Source organism: Carassius gibelio, chromosome B20, assembly GCF_023724105.1.
Source record: "Carassius gibelio isolate Cgi1373 ecotype wild population from Czech Republic chromosome B20, carGib1.2-hapl.c, whole genome shotgun sequence".
NCBI lineage: Eukaryota > Metazoa > Chordata > Actinopteri > Cypriniformes > Cyprinidae > Carassius > Carassius gibelio.
Window position 1 is genome coordinate 6,837,390 of NC_068415.1, and position 21,140 is coordinate 6,858,529.

Consider the following 21,140-nt stretch of genomic DNA (forward strand, 5'->3'; position numbering starts at 1 on the left):
AAGCATAGTATAATGTTATGAATAAGTACTGTGCTTGTATAACCTGTACAGCGAGGGAATAAATTATGGTTTTTCGATATATAAATGAATATCATATTGATGTAACATTTTCTATATACTATCCTATATATTATGCATTCATATAGACTAAATTGTATAGTGGCTGTCAGGGATTTTCCAGTGGCTTGTTTTTGTGAGCCAGATGACCTTGAATCACCAGAACTGATATGAAGCCTTTAAAACTGTAAACAAACTTTGGAAACGCGAATTGGGACTGAAAGGATAATGATTATATTTTCTATAGAGTTAAAGGGGTATAGCAGTTCCAGTTATACTATGACTTTCAAGGAGTTGCTACAGAAAATTATAGACGTGAAAAAAAAAAAAAACACATATTTAACCAATTAATTCGTCTGGGTTAAATAAGAGAGACAAATGAAAGATAAAGCTGTGGGCTGTTACCTCGTTCTGTTCTCCAGCTTTTTTTAGCTGGCATATTTTTTAACCACCAGAGGCCCTAATCTAACATAATTCTGACTGGAAATGTTTTTTTCTTAAAAGCATATAGTCTGTATTGATACAAGAGTCGGCTAGCCTTTATTTTTATTTGGGAGGTTTAAAATTGGTGCTATTGGTTTACAGACTAAATTGCGCGCATCTAGTCTAGTATTGTTTCTAACTGTGAACTACCTCGGAGGAGAAATAAAAGTAAAGTATGCCTGCTTCAAAGTAAATGGATTGGCTGCAGTTCGATCAGTGTACAAAGAAAGAGAGGGTCGGAGCTGCAGCGCGTCGCATTCATTCAGCAGCGCTCGTGTTGCGTGAATTACGCACGAGAGGAGAGTGGACGTGAATATTCAGCAGTGGACTCGGAGCTCAGTGCGTAACACGGAGACGCCGGGAACCCCCAGTCTACGAGGAAAGACATGGAAGTTTGCAAAGGACGTTTGCTGGGCATCTCGGTGGCCGTTGCGCATGGATTTTTTTCGGGATCGCTGAATATTTTGTTAAAATTCCTCATTACGACCTACAGCTTTACGTATCTGACTTTAATTCAGTTTCTAACCAGCGGCACTGCGGCTCTCACATTAGAGGTGCTGAGGAGACTGGGCAAAATAGATATACCACCCTTCAGCTTCCAGTTAGTCAAAGTTTTTGCAAGTGTCTGTATTTTGGCAACTTTGCAGTCCACGTTAACCCTCTGGTCTCTCAGGGGATTGAGTTTACCCATGTATGTTGTGTTTAAGCGATGTTTGCCATTGGTAACGCTCGGGATTGGAGTGTGTGTACTGAAGAACGGGATCCCATCAGCTGGGGTAATAACTGCTGTTCTCATCACCACTGGAGGAGCAGCAATGGCTGGTAAGAATATTTTGGGTCATTTTTAAATAACATAATAGTTTTTTACTTCATCATTAGGTAGTAGCCTAATCGCACTTTTCACTCCAGTTAACATTTATTAAAATCAATTTCTGTGGACACATAGCTTCAAAGAATACCTATGAACATTTTTATCGCTATTTCCAGAGGAAAATTAATCGGTTTATTATTTGGTAAAAACAAATGCTGTAATCAATACATTTAACACATATGTGGCTTTTATTGACAATAAATTAAACCTACTCCTGCGAACACAGTTTAGCATTTGAATACAAACTTCATTATAATCGTATTTTATTGTAGTGTTGTGCTGCAAAGATATTTTGATATTTTTCTTTTAGTTTTAATTATAGATTTTATAAATTTAAAAAGGTTTTGAACTAGATTAATCCAACAAATCGAAAAAAAACTTTAGCCAAGACGCCATTGGGACAACTTGCCCCGGTTTGATCTCTAGTCCTCCATTAAGTCTTCCCGATGCAGATGTCCTTCTTTTTCTCTATCTTCCTATTTGTCACTTATTTTATGCACAGTAGTGTGCATATAATTATATTATGCTCATAATGTGTTTTAAACTGCTTCTGAAAATAAAAGCAAATTATGCAAATAAAAGTAGCCTAACTAAGGTAGCCAAATCTTGCCCAACTGTATGATACTTAAACATGTTATTTTGATATTCTGGACTATGCATGTCATGTCTCCATGAAACATGGCTCTCATACAGAGTTTCATTTGATAATGGCCATAAATCATATTTGGCGCAGTCTCTGTTTAACTTGTTTTTGTGCAGGTGCTGGAGATCTAACAGGTGACCCCTTCGGCTACGTGACTGGCATTTTAGCTGTGATCGTCCACGCCTCCTACTTGGTGCTCATCCAAAAAGCGAGTGCAGACAGTGATTATGGGCCGCTCACAGCCCAGTACACCATTGCAGTGGTGGCCTCTCCCGTTCTCTTCATCTGTTCCATTGTAAGCATGGACGCCATTAACATGTGGACATATGAAGGTTGGAAGAACCCGTATATCACAGGCATCTTCTGCATCTGCATTCTCATTGGCTGTGCGATGAACTTCACCACACTGCACTGTACCTATATCAACTCGGCCGTCACCACCAGTTTTGTGGGGGTGGTCAAGAGTATAGCTACTATCACTGTGGGCATGTTTGCCTTCAGTGATGTAATGCCAACCAAACTGTTTGTGGTAGGCGTGGTAGTGAACACCATCGGCTCCATCACTTACTGTGCGGTGAAGTATCACGAAACCAAAAAGAAGTTAGCCTACCAGGATATGGATGAGTCTGCTAAGGATGAAGAACTTCCAGGAGAACCTTATGTGGAACCAGCCAAGCCTGATGGAGATATGGAAACTCTTCCAAATAATCTGGAGAGTGTTCCCAATGGCAGCCTGACAGCATCAGTTGACGGCAATGACCAGGGTTCTATTCGTGAGAATAAAGTGGCAGAGTCCATAGAATTAGAAAGACCGGGGATCCCGACGGACGATCCTACGAGACAATCTCTGAGCGACAGTTACGTAGGGGTCTGGAAAACCATTCATACCTTAAAGTTCTTTAAGAAAGACACTTTACTTGACAACATGGAGGTTCAAAGTCCTTGATGATTGGTTTTATGCTTGAAAGAAGTGCATGTTAAGTTTAAGTATTGTTGAACTGATGATGTGAACAATGTTTGGCTTTTTCTCTTCTGAACGTCATTTTATGAAAAACATTTATTTTTTATAAAAAGGTATAGTCTGTTTGTATATTAGAGGGAGTATAACTATATGAAATTGAGGAATCCCCAATAACAGATGTGCCAATTTATTGCCTAAAAATAAAATATCCTTTCATTTGCGAATCGGTTTAAAATTACTTTGGGGGAAAAAATCTAATATCTTAATAGAGCTGGTCTACTAAAAAATGACAATTCTACCTTCATTTATTAATATTCATATCATATGATTTTCTTTGTTCAGTTCCCATTAACTTCCATTATGTGGACAACAGTGGAAGTCAAAAAAATTCTTCAAAATGTCTTTTTCTTTTTGTGTGTGTTTGTAATGTCATGAGGGTCAGTAAATGATGACAGAATTTTTATTTCTGGGTGGACTATCCCTTTAAATTTATTTTGAATGATTATTTATGTTTCTATGCACGCAGTGTCTGTGCCTGTATATTTTCTGTGGTTTGTCTACGAATGCAAATCTTGAATAGGAGTGATTGAAATATCCCATTTGCATGTAATATGAACAATTAATTGAAACTGATTTTACATCAAAATTCTGATCTTTGTGTATCATCTTTAATAATGCCCACCAATCGAGAGACAAGTAGAAGTCTTATGGGGATCTCATCACATCCAAACAAATTATCAAATATATTGTAGTGTTTTGGGTTTTGGGACATCATTTTTTTTTTACTTTTACAAACACTTTTACACAAACTTGCCATTTGTTGATCAGTTTTAAAATCTCACAATTAAAGGGAATGTCTGTCGAGCTTATGTTAGCTGACTTTACCAAATGTTTGATGCATTTGAGTGGGTTCTTTTCAGTAAAAGTAGACCATTATCAAAACTGATTCTTTAGGCATTGCTAGACTACTTTAAATGCAAAACATACTGACATGTATTTCTAAATATAGAAGTCCTACATCATTTTAAAGCTATAGTTTAGCCAAAATGACTATTTGCTGAATATTTACTCCGTTTCAGACCATCCAAGATGTAAATGAGTTAGTTTTTTCATTTGATCAAATTTGGAGACATTTAGCATTACATAATTTGTTCACCAGTGCATCCTTTATATGTAGTGAATGGGTGCCGTCTGAATGAGAGGCCAAAAATCTGATAAAAACACCACAATAATTCACAAACTCCAGTCCATAAAGTAATTATTTTGTGAAGTGAAAAGTTGCATCTTTCTAAGAAACTAATTTGCATCTTGGAAGACCTTGGGGTAAATTCAGCAATTTTTTTTTCTTTAACACCAGGATAATGTATTTAAATTGCCTTTCAAATCCTAATTTTTTGGTTTGTTAGCGGCATTCATTATTCTCAGGCAAAAAGCATCTTTATGAATAAATGTAAACTAGACTTGAACTAAACTTTAGACCTCTCTGAACAGTATTATTTGTTGTTGCACTACAGCAACAGAGGTTTAGCCTACTATTCAGGGAACATTCATGTTACACTCCCCATGGTTTTCCATTTAAAATTATCTTTGCCTGACAATGAACAAGTAAAAGCAAATAAACTTCTCATGAGTACCAGGTGCTTTTGTTATGATGTTTCAGTTATAATAGATGGCACAGCATGGAGTATTATCTCCTTCATTTTGCTCAAGGCATATACGAAAGACAATTTGCCAGACAATAGCACAAGCCCTTAGAGCCAAACGTTTAAAAAGTTAATGTCATGCTTGAAGCCATGTGTGGAAAAGATGTTATGTTTTGTGATGATCACATGGCTTTTCATGAAGCATTCGTTTGTTTGTTTTATGTTCCCATTCTTAATAGCCTATGATTTATTGACTGTTTGATTTAATATGAAATGGTCAAACAGATATTTCCAGGAAAAGTTGTTCTTTAGATTAATGGCAACAGCTGATTTCTTACCCAAACATTCAGTATCACAGTAATAAAAAATGCATTATATTTTATATTTAGGCATACATTATTGTTTTATTTGTTTTTTCTTCATCCTTTAGCCTAATCAGAACATTTAAATCTTGGATTGGCATATCTTTACTTAATCGGACTGGAGAGGATGTCTTTGACTTTAAACAGGCTTTCCTCTGTCTCTCTCTCTCTCTCTCTCTCTCTCTCTCTCTCTCTCTGCCCAGCTGAGTATCTAAAACACAAAAGCAGTAAACTGCAGTAAAGCACTAAAATAAATAAATAAATAAAAGCTTGCTAGGACACGGGCCACTTGGTTATCTACTTGCCTTTGGCACAACAGGACATTTAAGAAATATTTTCACAAACCCAACAATATCATTCAGCAACTCCCATGCTTAGGCCTACATGATGCCATCTACTGGACATAGGTAAGTATTTTTCACTTGTTTATGTTATATTGGCGGTTTTTCTTCTTTTTTACACAACACTACAGTGAAGTAACATATATTATATAATGCTTAATAGACCAAACATCTATGCACATCAAACAGCCTATATGTTTAAAAATACATAAATATTTCAGTAGTCTACCTTAAAAAAAACAATTCAATTTTCTACTTTTGACACGGGAAACTCGTTATTAAAAGAGACAGTTTTATTTTAGTATTGTTTATATAATATAATAATTTTCTTAATATTTTGAATTAGTTTTTTCTTTTCTTTGTTTTTCATTTTATTTCATTAAGTTTTGTAATTTTCAAATATGATTTTATTTAATCATTTGAATATTACTATTTATGTTTCATTTATTGTTTTTTTTATTTTGTAATTTTAGTGCCTCAGCTTTGACTTATTTCATTTTATTATTTTTAATCGAATATGTATATTTTATTTGAGATTTATTTTAACAAATTATTTATATGTTTTGTTATTGTAATGTAATTATTATTAACAATCATACAATATATTATTATATTTTAATGTATCGATTTAGTGTGAAAAATGTTATAGCGATGTTTTAAAGTTAATAGATTAACAAATGTTGGGTAACACTGGAGACGGAACTGAATAAAAAAACGAAAACGCACGCAGTCAGTTATGTCCCTCGACGGACGCTGTAGCTTAGCTTTACGTACATTTGACGTCTAACCGGTGATTTTCAAATCCGAGCGCGTATTTCACCATCTCTGAAGTTCTTATGTCATGTAAGTTAAGTGTTAATTCAAATTATTTACATTATCTATATATGTCATATAACACATTATGAATTGTCGTTTGATATTTAGTTTAATCGGTTGTGTACAGCGTGATTAAAGTTGTTTGTTACGTTTGTCGTTTTGGATTGTGACAGAGTCAGTGTAAACAAAAATATTACAATCTTTTATTGTTTAATTTTAGAGAAATGGAGGCCAACAAAGAATCACCCAGTGCTTTTAAAACACCTTGCAAGCCTGCAAAAGTGAAAAGTCCAGGTAAAATGATCTTTAAATGTCTGATATGTATCACACTACATTGACTTTCTCATTATTTGACTTTCTCATTATCAAGATCTTGGACCAAAATGTGGTTGTTATTATTATTAACGTGTTGTTATCAGTCAGTGCATGTGGAACCCCAGTCACCATTCCTGCCTCTCCCTTCATGAAGAAGCTGGGTTGTGGGACTGGAGTCAGTGTCTATCTCATGAACAGGTACGTAACCTTACATATATCTGATGCATGTTTGTACTACCTTCACCATGATAGTGCAAAGAAAAAGTTGAAACCTCTATGCCACTATTTACATCAGGATGGGTAAGCACACTCATTCACCATGGGCCATTAAGAAGATCAACAGCAAATGTGCAAATGGTCAAATGACCGTTTATCAGAAGCGTCTGTGCGAGGAGGCAAAGATCTTAAAAGACCTGCACCACCCCAATATTGTTGGTAAATATGTCTAGTACTACATTATAATGGTTAATGTGAATATTATAAGACAAATGTGTCTTTAAATGATTTATTTCCTGTGTGTTTTTTAAGGGTTCAGAGCTTTTACCACAGCAAAGGACGGCTCTAAGTGTTTGGCGATGGAGTACGGTGGAGAGCAGTCTCTGAATGACCTCATTGAGAAGAGGAGAGAGGAGGGTCTGCAGGCATTTCCAGTGGCCACTATTGAAAAAGTGGCTCTTCATGTCGCACGGGGTTTACAGGTCTGATTGTTAAATCAGGCAGAAATGTGCTGTTACTGCTTTTCCCCATCTTTAAATGTCGCTGTTATTACATAATCTCAGGCTCCTACATATGTGTTTTTTTTTTTCCTCAGTATTTGCACAATGAGAAAAAGCTTTTGCATGGAGACATGAAGTCATGCAATGTTGTTATCAAGGGCGACTTTGAAAGCATCAAAATCTGTGATGTTGGTGTGTCACTGCCACTGGATGAAAACATGCAGGGTATGAAAAGATTTTATATTTTAGCATTATTTTTCCTTGCTTTAATCATATTCTTTTACTTTTTACTAGTTTTTCATTTTTTTCCTATTTTTTTTTTTTTTATCGTTTTGAATGATGACCCATCATTTGAGAGCCACTCTATTAATCCTATGAAGTCTGACATATGAAATAATAGTCTGAAACATCCGGGGGTTTTTTTCTGCTGAACCTTGTTTACCTGAACCAAGTTTGCATATTTGTTTTTGTTTGAATTTATTTTTTGTACAGCAAAAAAAAAATATATATATATTATGTGTGGAAAACTCTTCTTACTTGGAGAGAAAAAAAAGCAACTAGACAAATGTACCATAACCTGAAGGTTGATTATATTTAGAAAAGCCTTTTACTTTATAATAACATTTAAACTATCAGATGCTGTGTACAACATGTTTGTCAGTGTTGTGATATTTTTCAAATCTCTCCAGTGAGTGATCCGAAGGCCCACTATATAGGGACAGAGCCGTGGAAGCCTAAGGAAGCTTTGGAGGAGGGAATTATCACAGACAAATCTGATATCTTTGCATATGGACTCACTCTGTGGGAGATGATGACACTTTCTGTTCCTCACCTGGAGATACTGGACACTGAGGGTGATGATGACGACGATGATGATGGTAAAATAACTATGACTTTATCCATAGCTTATAGTGAATATATTTAGTTTTTAAGTGCCTCATGACTCTTTTCTTGTTTTTATTTTTTTTTAGATGATACCTTTGATGAGGATGATTTTGATGAAGATGCGTATTATGAGAGACTGGGAACTCGACCTGCTTTGGACGCAGCCACTCTCGGAGGGGCTTATCAGAGGATGGTGGAGCTCTTCTGTCTCTGTACAGAGGAAGACCCTCATAAAAGACCTTCTGCAGCTCACATTGTTCAGGTGCTGGAATCAAACACCCAGCTTTGTGACAGAAGCAGTGACATCATTGTAATTGATTAAATGTTCACTGTAGGTTTGCCTGTTGGGTCTGGTTACTGTTCTGTCTATAATTTTACTTTGTGAGCTGCTGCATTTTCACATTGTAAATACTTTTCTGTTGTCATGTTAAATCTTTTCCTATGCACTCTATTGACTTTTAGAGAGATTCTAAACACAGTAGTTGTTGCAGTGCTATTTTGATTAAAAGTTCTTTTTTTAACCATGGTCTTTGTATAAAATCAGCACCAATGCTAAACGAATGTCTTGTCTTAACTTGAATATAATTTTAATTTTACAATCCTTACTGGATGGAAAGTTTACAAGTTCTCACTGACAAAATAGCTGACTAATAAAAGTAATTATCTAACATGTATAACAGGATATATTCTAAACTAAAGGTTTTCAAAGCTTTGTGATGCCATGGATGTGTATATTATTGCATGGGTCAGTTGTACTGTGAAAAATGTTAAATCTCAAAAAAAAAATATAGAATTTCCACCTCCTGTTATCAACCGATTGTTAGATATGTAAATAGGAAAATCAATGGCTGTCAAAATGAAATATTTGTGATTAACCTCATGACTTAATTACAGAAAGTCTGGTAAGTTTCTCATAAATTATTTATCTCAAACTTTTTCAAAGTGTAATTAGAAATGTTTGTATTTAAAATGTTATGAGATTAAATACAAGATACAAATTGAAGCCAAAAATTTTATTACAAACGGAAAACTTAAAAGAGAATTTATTCAAACTATAAACCTTAATAATCTATATCTTATCTTTATATGTACACACTCTACAAGCTATTGATTAAAGGTTTATGTAAACAGCATTCAATGACTAACCCTCTTTTAAAAACACCCATGTGCAAATGCTACTGCAAACAGCCAAAACACTTCATGCCAAAAAGATTTTTCAAACTCACTGTGACAGAGGGATTTACACAAAGACAACACAAAATATTTGATTAAGTACAATTTATTTAAAAATATATACAAAGTCAAAAGCAAAGATCAGTTGAATTGAAAGTTCTTGTTCATTTTACAACCAACTTCAAGGCAATTCTGAGTCAACTTTTCCGAACCGGAACTTTTAAGTTGTGGTAGTTAATGGGTTAACAGAGCTTGCATTTGTGCTAATGTAAATCGTCTTAAATACTGATTCATGAACTCATTGTCAAAGACAATCCATCAATCTATACAAAACAGTAAAACCTGAAACTCTCCTGAACAAATCTGGATCACTGCATGAGATTTATAATATTAGACTGAACTTCATTTAAACATCTAATTTTTTTTTTAATCTATTAAAAACTCAAAGCATTCACAAATGCAGTCCTACAGGATTCTACAAGAAATGTTTTTCTTTAACTGATGAAGTTATACACCAGGAACGTTGGTGTCTCGCAGTACTTTGTAGCGAACAGCTTTCCTTCAGGAGTCGGGTCAGAGAAGGCGATTTCCTCTTTGGTCAGGTGGCTCCCGTACATGAAAGTGGTCCTGAATCAGTAAGAAACAACAGTTTTATATACACAAACTAATGTATGCACATTTTTTTGTTAATGCACTGAAAATGTTTAGTACCTGACAGTGTCCAGAAGGCGAGTGGCGATTCCCTTCCTCCTCATCAGACTGAAAACCCAGATGCGACTAACACCACAGATGGCTTTTTCTGACACAGTAGAGCAGCACCAGGCTCTGTGGTGCTCCATGAAATCCTCCTTGTTCATGTCTTTGGGTTTCTCTTGCTGCTCCAGCACCCGAAAAGCCTGTATAACATTGGGTACAATCAAGGGTTAGCAAGATCTCTTCAGGGTTTCTGCAGGTTTTATGAACATAAATTGAAAAACTTTTTAAGACCAAGGAAAGAAAATTTGAGTTGGAGGAAAATTATTTGCATGTAACATTAAATTTCATGACATTATGTATTATGCATATTTAAAACAGCTATTTGAGGCCTTAGTTTGTGGAGAGGAGAAATTAAGACCTTTTAAGACTGCTAAATCACTGTATACCTTACTTTATAGCTCAGAATGGCAATGATATTGAACAAAAGCCAAATGATAGAAATGTTTTGTTAAACGGCCACCTGTCTAATGTTCTCGGCCACCAGGCATCCCACCACCATCCTGTCACTGTTAATGAACAGGTAGGTTTTAGCCGAGCTCGGGCTACTGAGAGTGATCTGCTGAAAGCCCAATTCACTGTCTGCAATCCGTCTCACATCCTCTGCCTAAAACAATGCAGCGTTGGTTAGGAAACACCAGAGATTTAGCTGGACAGAGCAAATGTTTAAGTTATAAATCAATCACTGCCAGCATACCTTTTTTGTGGCATACTTAGGATCATCAGGAAGAACAAGAATAATCTTTCCATCCCAGAATTCAGCCACAACCCTCTCTTTTTTCCAGCCCTAAAAATTAACAAAATGATGTGAAATTCCAGCAGAACTGTTGAGCTGCATTTGATGACAACTTCATGACAGCTCACCACAAATTTAATGGTGTCCAAGAAGCGCTGATGGAACTGTGTGTGCTGGAAGTTGTCCTCAGGACTATCTGTACTGTACAGCATCCCACAGGACCCACATGTGGTGGCACCAAACTGCTTCTGACCGGCATCCTAAATACCAGACACATAAACCATCAAGAAGAGGTGGAAAAGAAACAGCGATTTATTTCTGTTCAACTTCTTAACATGTTACTCACAATTATGAGCTGATTATCTGTCTGCCTCTTCATCTCTCTTCTCAAGGCAGTCCTCTCTTTGGCCTTAAGAGCAGGAGTACCAGTCAATGCGGAAGGAGTGCTTGTGTTCAGCGGTGATGACAAAATCCCTTTTTTCTGAGATCTAAAACAAAAGATGAGAACAACTGATTAACCAGCTCTACATGGGTCATGACAAATTGTTAAAAGACTGAATATAAACTTGCTGGCACACACACTGAGTCATTAATTCAATCTAGCCTTAAGGTGGTGTTCTTTTCAAACTGCATTTTTTCCCCCACTGTAATGTAATCATGACTTTGCTTTTTTCCCCCAGTATTTTTCCACAGTTGCATTAGAAAAAAAGTATGATGTCTTACCTCTTACTACCAAAGATGGGATACACAGATGACTCTTCTGAAAGAGAGCAATAAGTATAATATATACACACACACACACACACACACACACACACACACACACACTCACTATATACAATATACAAAATCTATATGTTACCCTGGACAACAAACCTGTCTTAAGTAGCACAGGAATACTTGTAGAAATAGCCAACAATACATTGTATGGGTTAAAATTATAGATTTTTATTTTATGCCGAAAACCTTTAGGATATTAAGTAAAGATCATGTTCCATGAAGATATTTTGTAAATTTCTTACCGTTAATGTCAAAACTAAAATTTTTGATTAGTAATATGCATTGCTAAGGACTTCATTTGGAAAAATTAAACAGCGATTTTCTCAAGATTTAGTTTGCACCCTCAGACTCCGGATTTTCAAAACAGAAATTATATAAAACACATTAAACATCCCATTTAATAACTGGCGAAATTACAATAATTTTGATTTATAAAATATATATCTTACATATAAGATAATAATATATAACAAACACTTTCATATCTATAACATAAAAAAATTATATTAACTTTTTAAATAAAGTATTTATAGAAAATGATGTTTATTTACCTTCATAAAGAGAGCTGTTGTTGTCCTGTGGCGGTATGTCACTCACATCAAACACTGAATCCGTTTTTGTGGGCGAGTCCTGGAAAACATTTTCAGTTTGAGAAAAAGATGATGAGAGCTTTAGATTTAATAAAGTTATTAGCAAATGACTGAAGAGTTAAATTTTACCTGGCTACCCACTTTACTGGATCCATTGGGACTAACGGATCTCCTTAAAACCACCTTTAACTCTTTGGTAATTCCATGTAGATCTGCCAGGATGTGAGGGGACATCTGTTTAGAGCTCAACGTCACTTGCGTTGATTCACTGCCCTCACCATCTTTATCAGTGGTACCTGTTGCTGTGGTTTCTGCTTTCGGGTGTTTTTTTAAGAAAATGGCTCGGCGGACTGGGGAACGTTCTCCTGGTGCTGTCAGCGCTTCCTTCTCTTTCATGGGTTTCTGAGAGTTGGGTTTCTCGTAGGTTGAGGGTTGTTTAGGCTTTGTGTTCTGTGCAGACCTTTTGAACATTGAAGTGGGCTTTTTTCCAGTGCTGAAGAAAGCTGCTCCAACAAGCAGCTTGGGTTTACTCTTGGGTTTCATACTGCTAAATGAAATCGGAGCTAACGTGGCCTTCAACAACTGATCTGTTTGTGTGTCTGAGGGATTTTTCCCTTTGAGTTTAGCAGCGAAGTAGCCTTTTAGGTTAGACTGTGGGCCTGCGCCGGTGCCTTTCTTTTGAACCTTCTTCACTGGTTTTTTAACAGCATTTAAAGGGAGGTGTGATGGTTCTTTAATAGGTACTGACAGTGGGGTCTTGGTTTCCTTTAACAGCTTTCTTTCCAGAGGTGTGAGATAAAGAGGTTTCTGCTTGCTGTAGAAGGATCCCGCTCCCAGTACGGTTTTTCGTGGAGAGATCCGCTTTGGAGGAGATTCTAGTGAAGAGATCCTCGGCATCTTCTTAGGAGTACTGAGAATCTTTTGGGGTGATGCCAGTGCGATGGGAATGTTTTCTTTTTGTCCAGCGGTCCTTCTTGGAGACTTTCGCTGGTTTGTAATTTGTTTTTTGGATGGGTTACTGTGGTGGGTTTAAGCAAAAAACGGAAGGAAATGGCTCACAATCTGTGTGATAACTGCAAAGTACATTTCCATATCTATTAACATTATCTAACAAAATGACATCACATACCTCTGGGTATCAGGAGAGCCATGTTTTCTTTTTCGGGATAACATCTTCAAATTACCTGAAATGAGAAGACAGGGAATAAGATCATGAAACGTTTTTATAGGACGCCACAGATTGCATTTCTGGAACATTCTCATATTTCTTACAATATAAATTTGCTTCCAGTTTATCATATATGAGAAATGTGGAGAAAAAAAAAAACAGTAACACAATCGACTTTAGTAAAAGATATTCGACAAAATTCGTTATTTGCGTCAGAGAATAGTGTGTGACTTTAAACCGACATTAAAAAAAGAATCAAACTGTATGGTGTTTTGTGGCAAGTTTATTGCTATGGTAACTGTAACGTTATATAGCTTGGTACATAGTATGAAGAATACAGTAAATATATTTGTCCAATACTTATTCATTTATACCGCAGCAAATTTCTAGGCGCCAATTATTTGACACCAACCAACATCTCATTAAAAATACTCGCAGTATCCCGCAGTCATCACAAGCCTCGTCCAGATACTGACAATGTAACAATATATGTAGTATTTCACTTACCAGGTCAAATTAACACGATTCTGAATTTATTTTATGTGAAATAATCGCGGCAAAACTCTCCCTTCACCCTCGGTCTGTTTTGAACAACGCGCCAAAGTCAATTGTGGCGCACATGGAAACGGAAACAACGAATGCGTGCGTGTGACAACGTCCGGTTAGGAATGGTAAGTGTGATTCATCTCTACGAATCGGTTCTTTCGAACACATTGTTTCAAATAACCCTGATAGCTCCCATTCAGATTGATGCAGCTATTTAGCTACTTAAAAATCAATTTAGAATCTAAATAATTAATAAATTGCACATACATATAAGTTACATTTTATTAAAATCCACCGACGTTTTTTGCTGACGTGAGCACAGTTCGGATTTGGAACTCGAGCGAGATTCGATTCAAATGAACCGTGAATCACTTCATTGCAGCGCTGCTTGTTCCTGTTGTGGTCGGAATGGATGGTGCACATGACATGTGTCTCTGATAGAAGATTATTTACCTCTGATGTGCTTTTAGTGTTTTGTTGAATACCTATCCATTGAATACAAAGACTTTTCAAGGGTTGCGTCTTCGCCTAAAAAGATGGTGTTTTACTTTAAAAGCGCCGGTGAGTAACGTGTGTTCTCAATGCCAGGGCAAAACAGTGTGTATGTTGTCAACAAAAACGAGACAATTATAATGACGTTACTTATAAATATACAACATAGAACAAAAGAAAGAAGATCAAAACTGTAATATACTGTAATTTGACATTGTGAGATTATATTGTTGGAGGTTCGGTTAAATATGTAAGCAAGAGTTAAAAGTTGCAATACATGCTTCTCTTTAACAGTTGTCTCACCTCCCTATACCATATACATGGGCAAAGATAAACATGAAAGTAAGTACTGAATTCCTTATAAATATTATTTTAAACACCCTCACCATGTGCTTGTCAGATCATTAATAACCGTTTTTGTTTTTCCACAGATGAAGATCTTATAAAGTATGGATGGCCTGAAGATATCTGGTGAGAACAAATATCTATTTAACGTTTGCCACTACAAAGGAATTATTCACTTTTAGGTTTGCTCTGATATTAGTTCAAGTACAAGAAATATTAGTGTCTTGTTTTTCAGGTTCCATGTGGACAAACTCTCATCTGCCCATGTATATCTAAGAATGCCCAAGGTATTTGAAGAGGTTATTCATATTTTATCCTACAGTTTTATGTATAGTTTTCCATGTTGACATCTATGTTCACTAATTAAAGGGTACAACAATAGAAGACATACCAAAAGAAGTCCTGATCGACTGTGTCCAGCTGGTCAAAAACAACAGCATTCAAGGTACTGCTTCTTGACAAGAAGCATAACAAAATATTATAAAATATATATATATATATAAATAAATGATTTTTTTTTTACAGGTTGCAAAATGAACAATATTAATGTTGTCTACACACCATGGGCCAATCTAAAAAAAACAGCAGACATGGATGTCGGGCAGATAGGCTTCCATCGGCAGAAGGAGGTATGAGGAGAGATAAACTCTATGATATCGTTCACACTGCAGCCAATTCTGGTCTAAATCATTTATTTGGATGGATGATCTTGTTTTAATGCAACAGAAACTATAGAAAGCAAACTAATCTGAGTCAGTTATGCCAAAAAATACCATTTACTGCCTGTCTGAAAAAGTCTATGTGATTTAAGGTGCTCAGGTATTACTACTGCATTTGGAAATCTTCTAAATAGCTTCTGTATAAATATCCATCTTCTGTACAATGTCAACAGGTGAAAATTGTGGCAGTAGAAAAGAAAATCAACGAAATCGTCAACAGACTAGAGAAAACAAAAGAGGAGCTGTATCCTGATCTTGCTGCGGAGAAGGAGACCCGGGACAGAGAGGAAAGAAACGAGAAGAAGGCTCAATTACAAGAGCAGAAGAAAAAGGAGAAGGAGGAAACGAAGAAGAAAAAAGAGACGGAAGAATTAAGGTGCTGCATGTAGTTAAAATGTTGTGATGCAGATTATAACCTCAACACAAAATTTTTTATATTTATATATGGTTTAAAAAATAAAATAAATAAATAAATGCACGGGCATCCAAATGTTTGAGACAATTAGTGAAACGTGTTTATTTTATCCATTTTATAATCTGATAAAAATAAACGGCATTACAAATTATGTTATCGGCATAACAGTTTGAGTGATGTCTGTTGTGTTTCATAATTCCTATTTGTTTAATAACTCATTTCGCTTCACGTGTTTATGCAATATTTTCAACGTGGTCTCAGACTTTTGGACTCCACTGTAGATGCATAAATGATAAAAATATGATAAAAATAACCTTTGCACATCAGAATCAGTCCTTGAGACGTATCATTTACAGGTACAGACATCAATTTTGTGTGCTTACTTGTAACATCTACTTTCCTGCAGGAATTATTCATCACTCATGAAGAGTGACAACATGACCACAAATGAGGTAAGGCATCCTGTTCTGCAGAGCATTGACACAAATTCTTCTATGACTTCTATGAGTGAATTTTTTTTTTCTGCAGGATGGCTATGATTCAGATGACTTCATGTAAAGAAAAGGAATGAATCTGCGATTTAAAGGGAACAAACATCCTCCCCTACAATATCTTGTTTGTGAAAGGAAAGGACTCAAGCCATCGATAAGATACCGCGAAATGCCAGGACCGTTCTAAAGCAGTTAGCGTTGTCATTTCTTTAAAAATACAAATGAAATATGTAAAATATCGAAAAACAAAACGGATTAGATTGCTTATACAAACCAGAAGAATTTGAAGATCTCTGTTGATTCTGTATATTAAACAGTTTTGTTGCTGATGTTTCTGGATGAAATACAGATTTGATATATATTGATGGATGTGTACACCAAGACCTTTAGGGGATACTTGCTTGTAATTGATATACCTTTTTCGGAGTGATACAATTGAATTACAAATGCCTGCATTTTTTTTCCTCTTTTGTTGTCCTAAACTAAATAAATCTTTGACTTTCTTGGCTCACTTCTGTTGGTATACATTTCTAAAAGCATGTAAATACTCTTCTCTGGACAAAGCATAAAAAAAAAAGTTTCATATGAGAACAGTCGTGGCATCTGGATGATTTAAACTATATATAAAAAAGCTGTAGACAGTACTGAACTATATTGTGACTGTTGCTTTGTTTAGGCTTTCAGTAGTAAAATGTTACTGACGAGGCAAATAGACGATTTTTCAATTCAGTCCGATATTAAATACGCTGCTTTAGGTTAGTTTATAATGTAACTGGGTAAAGGCATCTAGATTCACTAGATGGCAGCATTTCATCGAACAAATATAATTTGACTTGAGACGAGATTCATTTCTACAGATCTGTGATTTAAGAAATTTTCCACAATAGGATACAAAACAGGGTCTAAATCTCTTTAAAAAGAAAATTGATAATGATCATCCAACTGAAGATTACGCTAGTTTTTTCGTTACATTTAGGTTATATTTGTAATTTTTCAACACTTACTGCTAATCTATAGGTCTAAATCCAGCTGAAAACCCTGATTTGTCTGATTTTTGCCACGTTCTACCAAAAAATAATATTTTTTTTATTTTTATTAAACAGATTCTAAAATTGTAATTAGTACCAGAATTATTTTTATTTTATTATTATTTGTATTTTATTTTTTACCCATCAAATAAGAGCCATCCAAATCAATTAAGTGGTACAATAATTTCATTGGCAATGGTATGTTGTGGCTGAGCGATCAGAAATTGAGTATCTTAAGAGTGAAAGCTGCTGACAGACCACATCCTCCTAAAGAGCTTACACACTTGTTGCGGTACAGACAGACACAAAAGAAAGAAGTTATTCTGCAAAGGCGGCGTCTTCTGTCCAAGGCTAGACTGGAAAATATGACCTTGGACTGCCACCTCAGATGTCCTTCACTGATGGGATGTTTCTGGTTTGTTTATAGGAAAAATTCAGTCACATTCTTTTCAAGCCAGTAGCATTGCACTATTATAATATTGGCCTTTCCAGGGACTCATTTACAAAAAGTGAATATAAAAGCAAATTGGATTTAAACTTGGGGTTACATTGTCTGAATGAATAAATCATACTGTCACGACAGAGGCACATACACTTTTGGTGTAATTTTGTTTGGAGACAAGTAAATAAACTGCAAATTAATCAAATTAACATAATAATTCAATAATGGCATGCAATTCAAAGTTGTTTGTCAGAGCTGTTTGAGTCTGGCTTGCATATGTCCTGATTCATTTCCCTTATGCCAGAGATTTAATAATAATTAAAAAAGGATAATTTACAGGAAATGTTTTTAGAAGCAAGGATCCTGGTATTTACACCAGGGGTGCCCAAACTCTAACCCCAATTAAGCACACCTGAACCAGCTAATCAATCTCTTACTGGCATCCTAGAAACTTCCAATTGCAATTGTACCAGTGCTTACTGTAATATGATTATCTAAAAGTCTACATACAATTTTAACCCCTGCTTTGTGTTTTTGCCACATTCTACCAAGAAACATTAAATTGTCATTTTTAATATTAAAGTTTATAAAATTTAAATCTATGCCAGATTTTATTTTATTTTATTTTATTGTATACCTTTCAAATAAGACCCATCCAAATCAATTTTAGTGGTACAATAAAAACATTGATAATGGTATCCGTTTCACTACACCCTTTAAATCAAAGGTTCTTTACTGGCATCTTTGGTTCCATGAAGAATTAAAAAAATCAATGGAATATTCCTATTGTAGAAATGTTTCTTTATAGTGGATAAAGGTTTCTCACTAAGAACAAAATATCTCTTTTAAGAATTGTTCACTAAAATTGTTCTATGAACCAGTCAGAAATGGTTCTTCTTAAGCACTGATGCGAAAACCCTCTTTTGGAGACATACATATTTCTGCTCCGTGTCTGAAGTTAGCATCAACAAAGTAGAGCAAACTTCCTGAAACCTTAACAAACACTCATTTGGTCCAATCGTCTGCCGTCACAGTTAGCTTAGTTAGCTGGGGTCCTGCCACACATAACCTGTCTGCTCCATTAACCTCATGTTTAGAACAAAAAGTCTCTAAATGTGGCGGTGGGGCACAAACCAGACCCTGTCAGCTGTACTTCACATCTTCACTGGCCATTAGCACACACTGCAGCCAAAACTGTTGGCCGGGACCACACACATGCAATCACACTGACAGAGCGTGGATAAAGGGACAGGAAAGCAGTGAGAAGTGTGGACCGCTGCACAAAATGAAAAGAGATGTGCCTCTGTGGTCTTCCGAACCGGCCGGGCCAGCTGGAGCCTTAAACAAAAGCAAACAAGGTCATAAAGTGGGTGCAGAGAAGAAGAGGCCTGGAGACGAGCCACTGTGATGTGAGGAAATGTGGAGGACACATGGGGCTGATTGAACAGTTCCTGCACAGTTGGGGAATGAGAAGCCCTCAAACAATGAGATAAAGTGCTGCTTTCATAACCACTGGGAAAAAAACACAAAAGGTCAAAGGGTCATGATGATGAAGCATTCAATTGATTTGTAAAGAAAGTGGAGATGCTGTTTCAGTAAGTTCAGGCCTTCTCATCATTGTATTGTATTGTCATTCCCACCTTCTTTCATAAGTGACTTACAAAACATATTTTGTAAATAAATGTTTTGAACTTTTTATTCATCAATGAATTATGAAAATAGGTTTCACGGTTTTCACAAATGAGCATATTATAATGATTTCTGAAAGACCATGTGACACTGAAGACTGGAGTAATGGCCGGTTTGTTTTCACAGAAATAAATGACATTTTAAGATATCATAAAATAGAAAACTGTTATTTAAAAGTTTAATAATATTAGGTTGGACCACTGAAAATTTGTCAAATTGAACCAAATTTACTACTGAAGCCATATTGACATGCCACCTGAAATATACAGTGCCTTAAAAATGAAGATGGCAAAAGAAAAGTTTTTTAAGATGCAAAATGTAAAAGGGCATTAATACTTCTTGAGTCAAAGGCATGGAAACTCTTGTATAGTCACCACTGGCATATACTGCAACACATTCCAACTTTCTATATATTGACCAAATAAAAAAAATGTGCATGGAATGTTTCCGAAATTTGGTTTATTTGACACGAAATTACCCATAATACAAAACACATTTAAAAACAACAACACAAACAAAATAATTGTCCACCTTCTGTCATTTTTATACTGATCTAATAATATTTTCTTTACTCTTTCCCTAAATCTAACCCTCACATAATCCATGTTTGGATTTTTATTATGACATCATTTAGCTCTTCTGAATTCTACAGGGGAAACGATAAATATGCACTCTACAGTTCAACAAAAACAAATTTGAGATTACTTTGTGAACAAGCCACATTTGTGATCCATTAATGCATTAACTGTTTAAGCTCTTGTTTCTAGTAATATCTTTGCATAAAACCTATAAGCATTTCAAACCAACCACATAAGCGACAATAATTACAGAAATGATTTACTTTATCTTTCAAGCAGAGGAGATGCCCTCATTCATGTAGTTAAAACCCAATGGAGCTTCATTCTTCAGAACACATGATCACTTCCCATGGGTAAAGTTAGAGGCTTATTTTCTGCTTGACTCATCGGCAGCATACTTCATGTTATGTGCATCTGTCACTTTTGTATTTCTGTTTAGATTTAATTAATTGTATTAAATTACATTTTAAATTATACACGGCTAGAAACCAGCTTGTTCCAAAACATAGCAATCAACCGTAGCTGAATTTTTTTTCAGCAGGGAAAGCAGTTATTTGTAATTGTTTATATCAACACAAGTCTCAGAGTATTAGAACAGCATTCCCACAGCAGAGTTGAGACAGAAGTTCAACAATCTTAAGTAGGGCAAAGCAAAAATTCCTTCTTCAGAAACATTTTTGCAGGGAATGCACACAACAGGTCAGGCATGTGTGGAAAGCTGGAGAATATGTGTGGATTGCACCAGAGGGAACCATTAAATCTAGGTCATGTGATGCTCACCATCAGGCCAAAAAACTCTTGGAACTCTCTGAAATTCACTTGGGAGCTTGACCATATGATTCTGGATCTTTGAATACAAGCCCAGGAGGAACCGTGGAGCTCGACAGCAAAGGATATCAGCACTGCATCCAAAATAAAACATCACATCTCATGTGGAGAAAGTTTCCTCTCTTAAGAAGAGTTCATGAGTTTAGATCTGCATTTTGAGTCAATGAAATCATTGGCAAATGCAAATCAAGCACTTTATGCACACAGTCCCATGCATTCTCGATGACACCCACAGCAAAACACATTAAGGAATCTGGATTGGAGGGGGATGCGG

At 35.7% G+C, this 21,140-nt stretch overlaps 4 protein-coding genes across 7 annotated transcripts; 3 read left to right on the forward strand and 1 right to left on the reverse strand.

Moving 5' to 3' along the window:
- Positions 1-71: 71 nt before the first annotated feature.
- Positions 72-4,648, forward strand: LOC127984242 (solute carrier family 35 member D3). Its single transcript, XM_052586802.1, has 2 exons — positions 72-1,362; positions 2,171-4,648. The coding sequence occupies exons 1-2, from the start codon at positions 927-929 to the stop codon at positions 2,998-3,000; spliced, it is 1,266 nt and encodes a 421-aa protein (XP_052442762.1). The 5' UTR covers positions 72-926; the 3' UTR covers positions 3,001-4,648.
- A 1,422-nt stretch (positions 4,649-6,070) lies between these two features.
- pbk (PDZ binding kinase) lies at positions 6,071-8,614 on the forward strand. The gene is made up of 8 exons (XM_052586659.1): positions 6,071-6,204; positions 6,398-6,471; positions 6,597-6,690; positions 6,788-6,927; positions 7,021-7,190; positions 7,304-7,433; positions 7,898-8,086; positions 8,180-8,614. The coding sequence occupies exons 2-8, from the start codon at positions 6,402-6,404 to the stop codon at positions 8,413-8,415; spliced, it is 1,029 nt and encodes a 342-aa protein (XP_052442619.1). The 5' UTR covers positions 6,071-6,204; positions 6,398-6,401; the 3' UTR covers positions 8,416-8,614.
- A 742-nt stretch (positions 8,615-9,356) lies between these two features.
- On the reverse strand, positions 9,357-13,957 carry esco2 (establishment of sister chromatid cohesion N-acetyltransferase 2). Of its 4 annotated transcripts, XM_052586658.1 has the most exons (12): positions 13,668-13,738; positions 13,255-13,309; positions 12,422-13,143; positions 12,255-12,337; positions 12,087-12,165; positions 11,479-11,515; positions 11,102-11,243; positions 10,884-11,015; positions 10,717-10,806; positions 10,483-10,626; positions 9,978-10,162; positions 9,357-9,893 (listed from the first exon to the last, which is right to left on the reverse strand). In XM_052586658.1, the coding sequence occupies exons 1-12, from the start codon at positions 13,714-13,716 to the stop codon at positions 9,761-9,763; spliced, it is 1,851 nt and encodes a 616-aa protein (XP_052442618.1). In that variant the 5' UTR covers positions 13,717-13,738; the 3' UTR covers positions 9,357-9,760. The 4 variants fall into 4 exon arrangements, with proteins under 4 accessions (XP_052442618.1, XP_052442617.1, XP_052442616.1 ...); XM_052586657.1 differs by lacking the exon at positions 13,668-13,738 and adding an exon at positions 13,801-13,957 and having other exon boundaries at positions 12,255-13,143; XM_052586656.1 differs by having other exon boundaries at positions 11,479-11,512; positions 12,255-13,143.
- A 259-nt stretch (positions 13,958-14,216) lies between these two features.
- On the forward strand, positions 14,217-16,812 carry ccdc25 (coiled-coil domain containing 25). The gene is made up of 9 exons (XM_052586660.1): positions 14,217-14,400; positions 14,626-14,673; positions 14,763-14,802; positions 14,912-14,963; positions 15,046-15,121; positions 15,202-15,305; positions 15,569-15,771; positions 16,217-16,262; positions 16,339-16,812. Exons 1-9 carry the CDS (start codon positions 14,376-14,378, stop codon positions 16,366-16,368), a joined length of 624 nt encoding a protein of 207 aa, XP_052442620.1. The 5' UTR covers positions 14,217-14,375; the 3' UTR covers positions 16,369-16,812.
- The last annotated feature ends 4,328 nt before the right edge of the window (positions 16,813-21,140 follow it).

Coding starts and splice junctions, on each gene's coding strand:
- pbk (XM_052586659.1), top strand. CDS start 6,402: ATGGAGGCCAACAAAGAATCACCCAGTGCTTTTAAAACACCTTGCAAG. Junction 6,928..7,020: donor GCACCACCCCAATATTGTTG/GTAAATATGTCT, acceptor GTGTTTTTTAAG/GGTTCAGAGCTTTTACCACA. Junction 8,087..8,179: donor TGATGACGACGATGATGATG/GTAAAATAACTA, acceptor ATTTTTTTTTAG/ATGATACCTTTGATGAGGAT.
- ccdc25 (XM_052586660.1), top strand. CDS start 14,376: ATGGTGTTTTACTTTAAAAGCGCCG. Junction 14,401..14,625: donor GTTTTACTTTAAAAGCGCCG/GTGAGTAACGTG, acceptor TCTCTTTAACAG/TTGTCTCACCTCCCTATACC. Junction 14,803..14,911: donor GGATGGCCTGAAGATATCTG/GTGAGAACAAAT, acceptor CTTGTTTTTCAG/GTTCCATGTGGACAAACTCT.
- LOC127984242 (XM_052586802.1), top strand. CDS start 927: ATGGAAGTTTGCAAAGGACGTTTGCTGGGCATCTCGGTGGCCGTTGCG. Junction 1,363..2,170: donor TGGAGGAGCAGCAATGGCTG/GTAAGAATATTT, acceptor GTTTTTGTGCAG/GTGCTGGAGATCTAACAGGT.
- esco2 (XM_052586655.1), bottom strand. CDS start 13,716: ATGAGATGTTGGTTGGTGTCAAATAATTGGCGCCTAGAAATTTGCTGC. Junction 13,310..13,667: donor GCGCCTAGAAATTTGCTGCG/GTATAAATGAAT, acceptor TTCTCATTTCAG/GTAATTTGAAGATGTTATCC. Junction 13,144..13,254: donor GGCTCTCCTGATACCCAGAG/GTATGTGATGTC, acceptor AACCCACCACAG/TAACCCATCCAAAAAACAAA.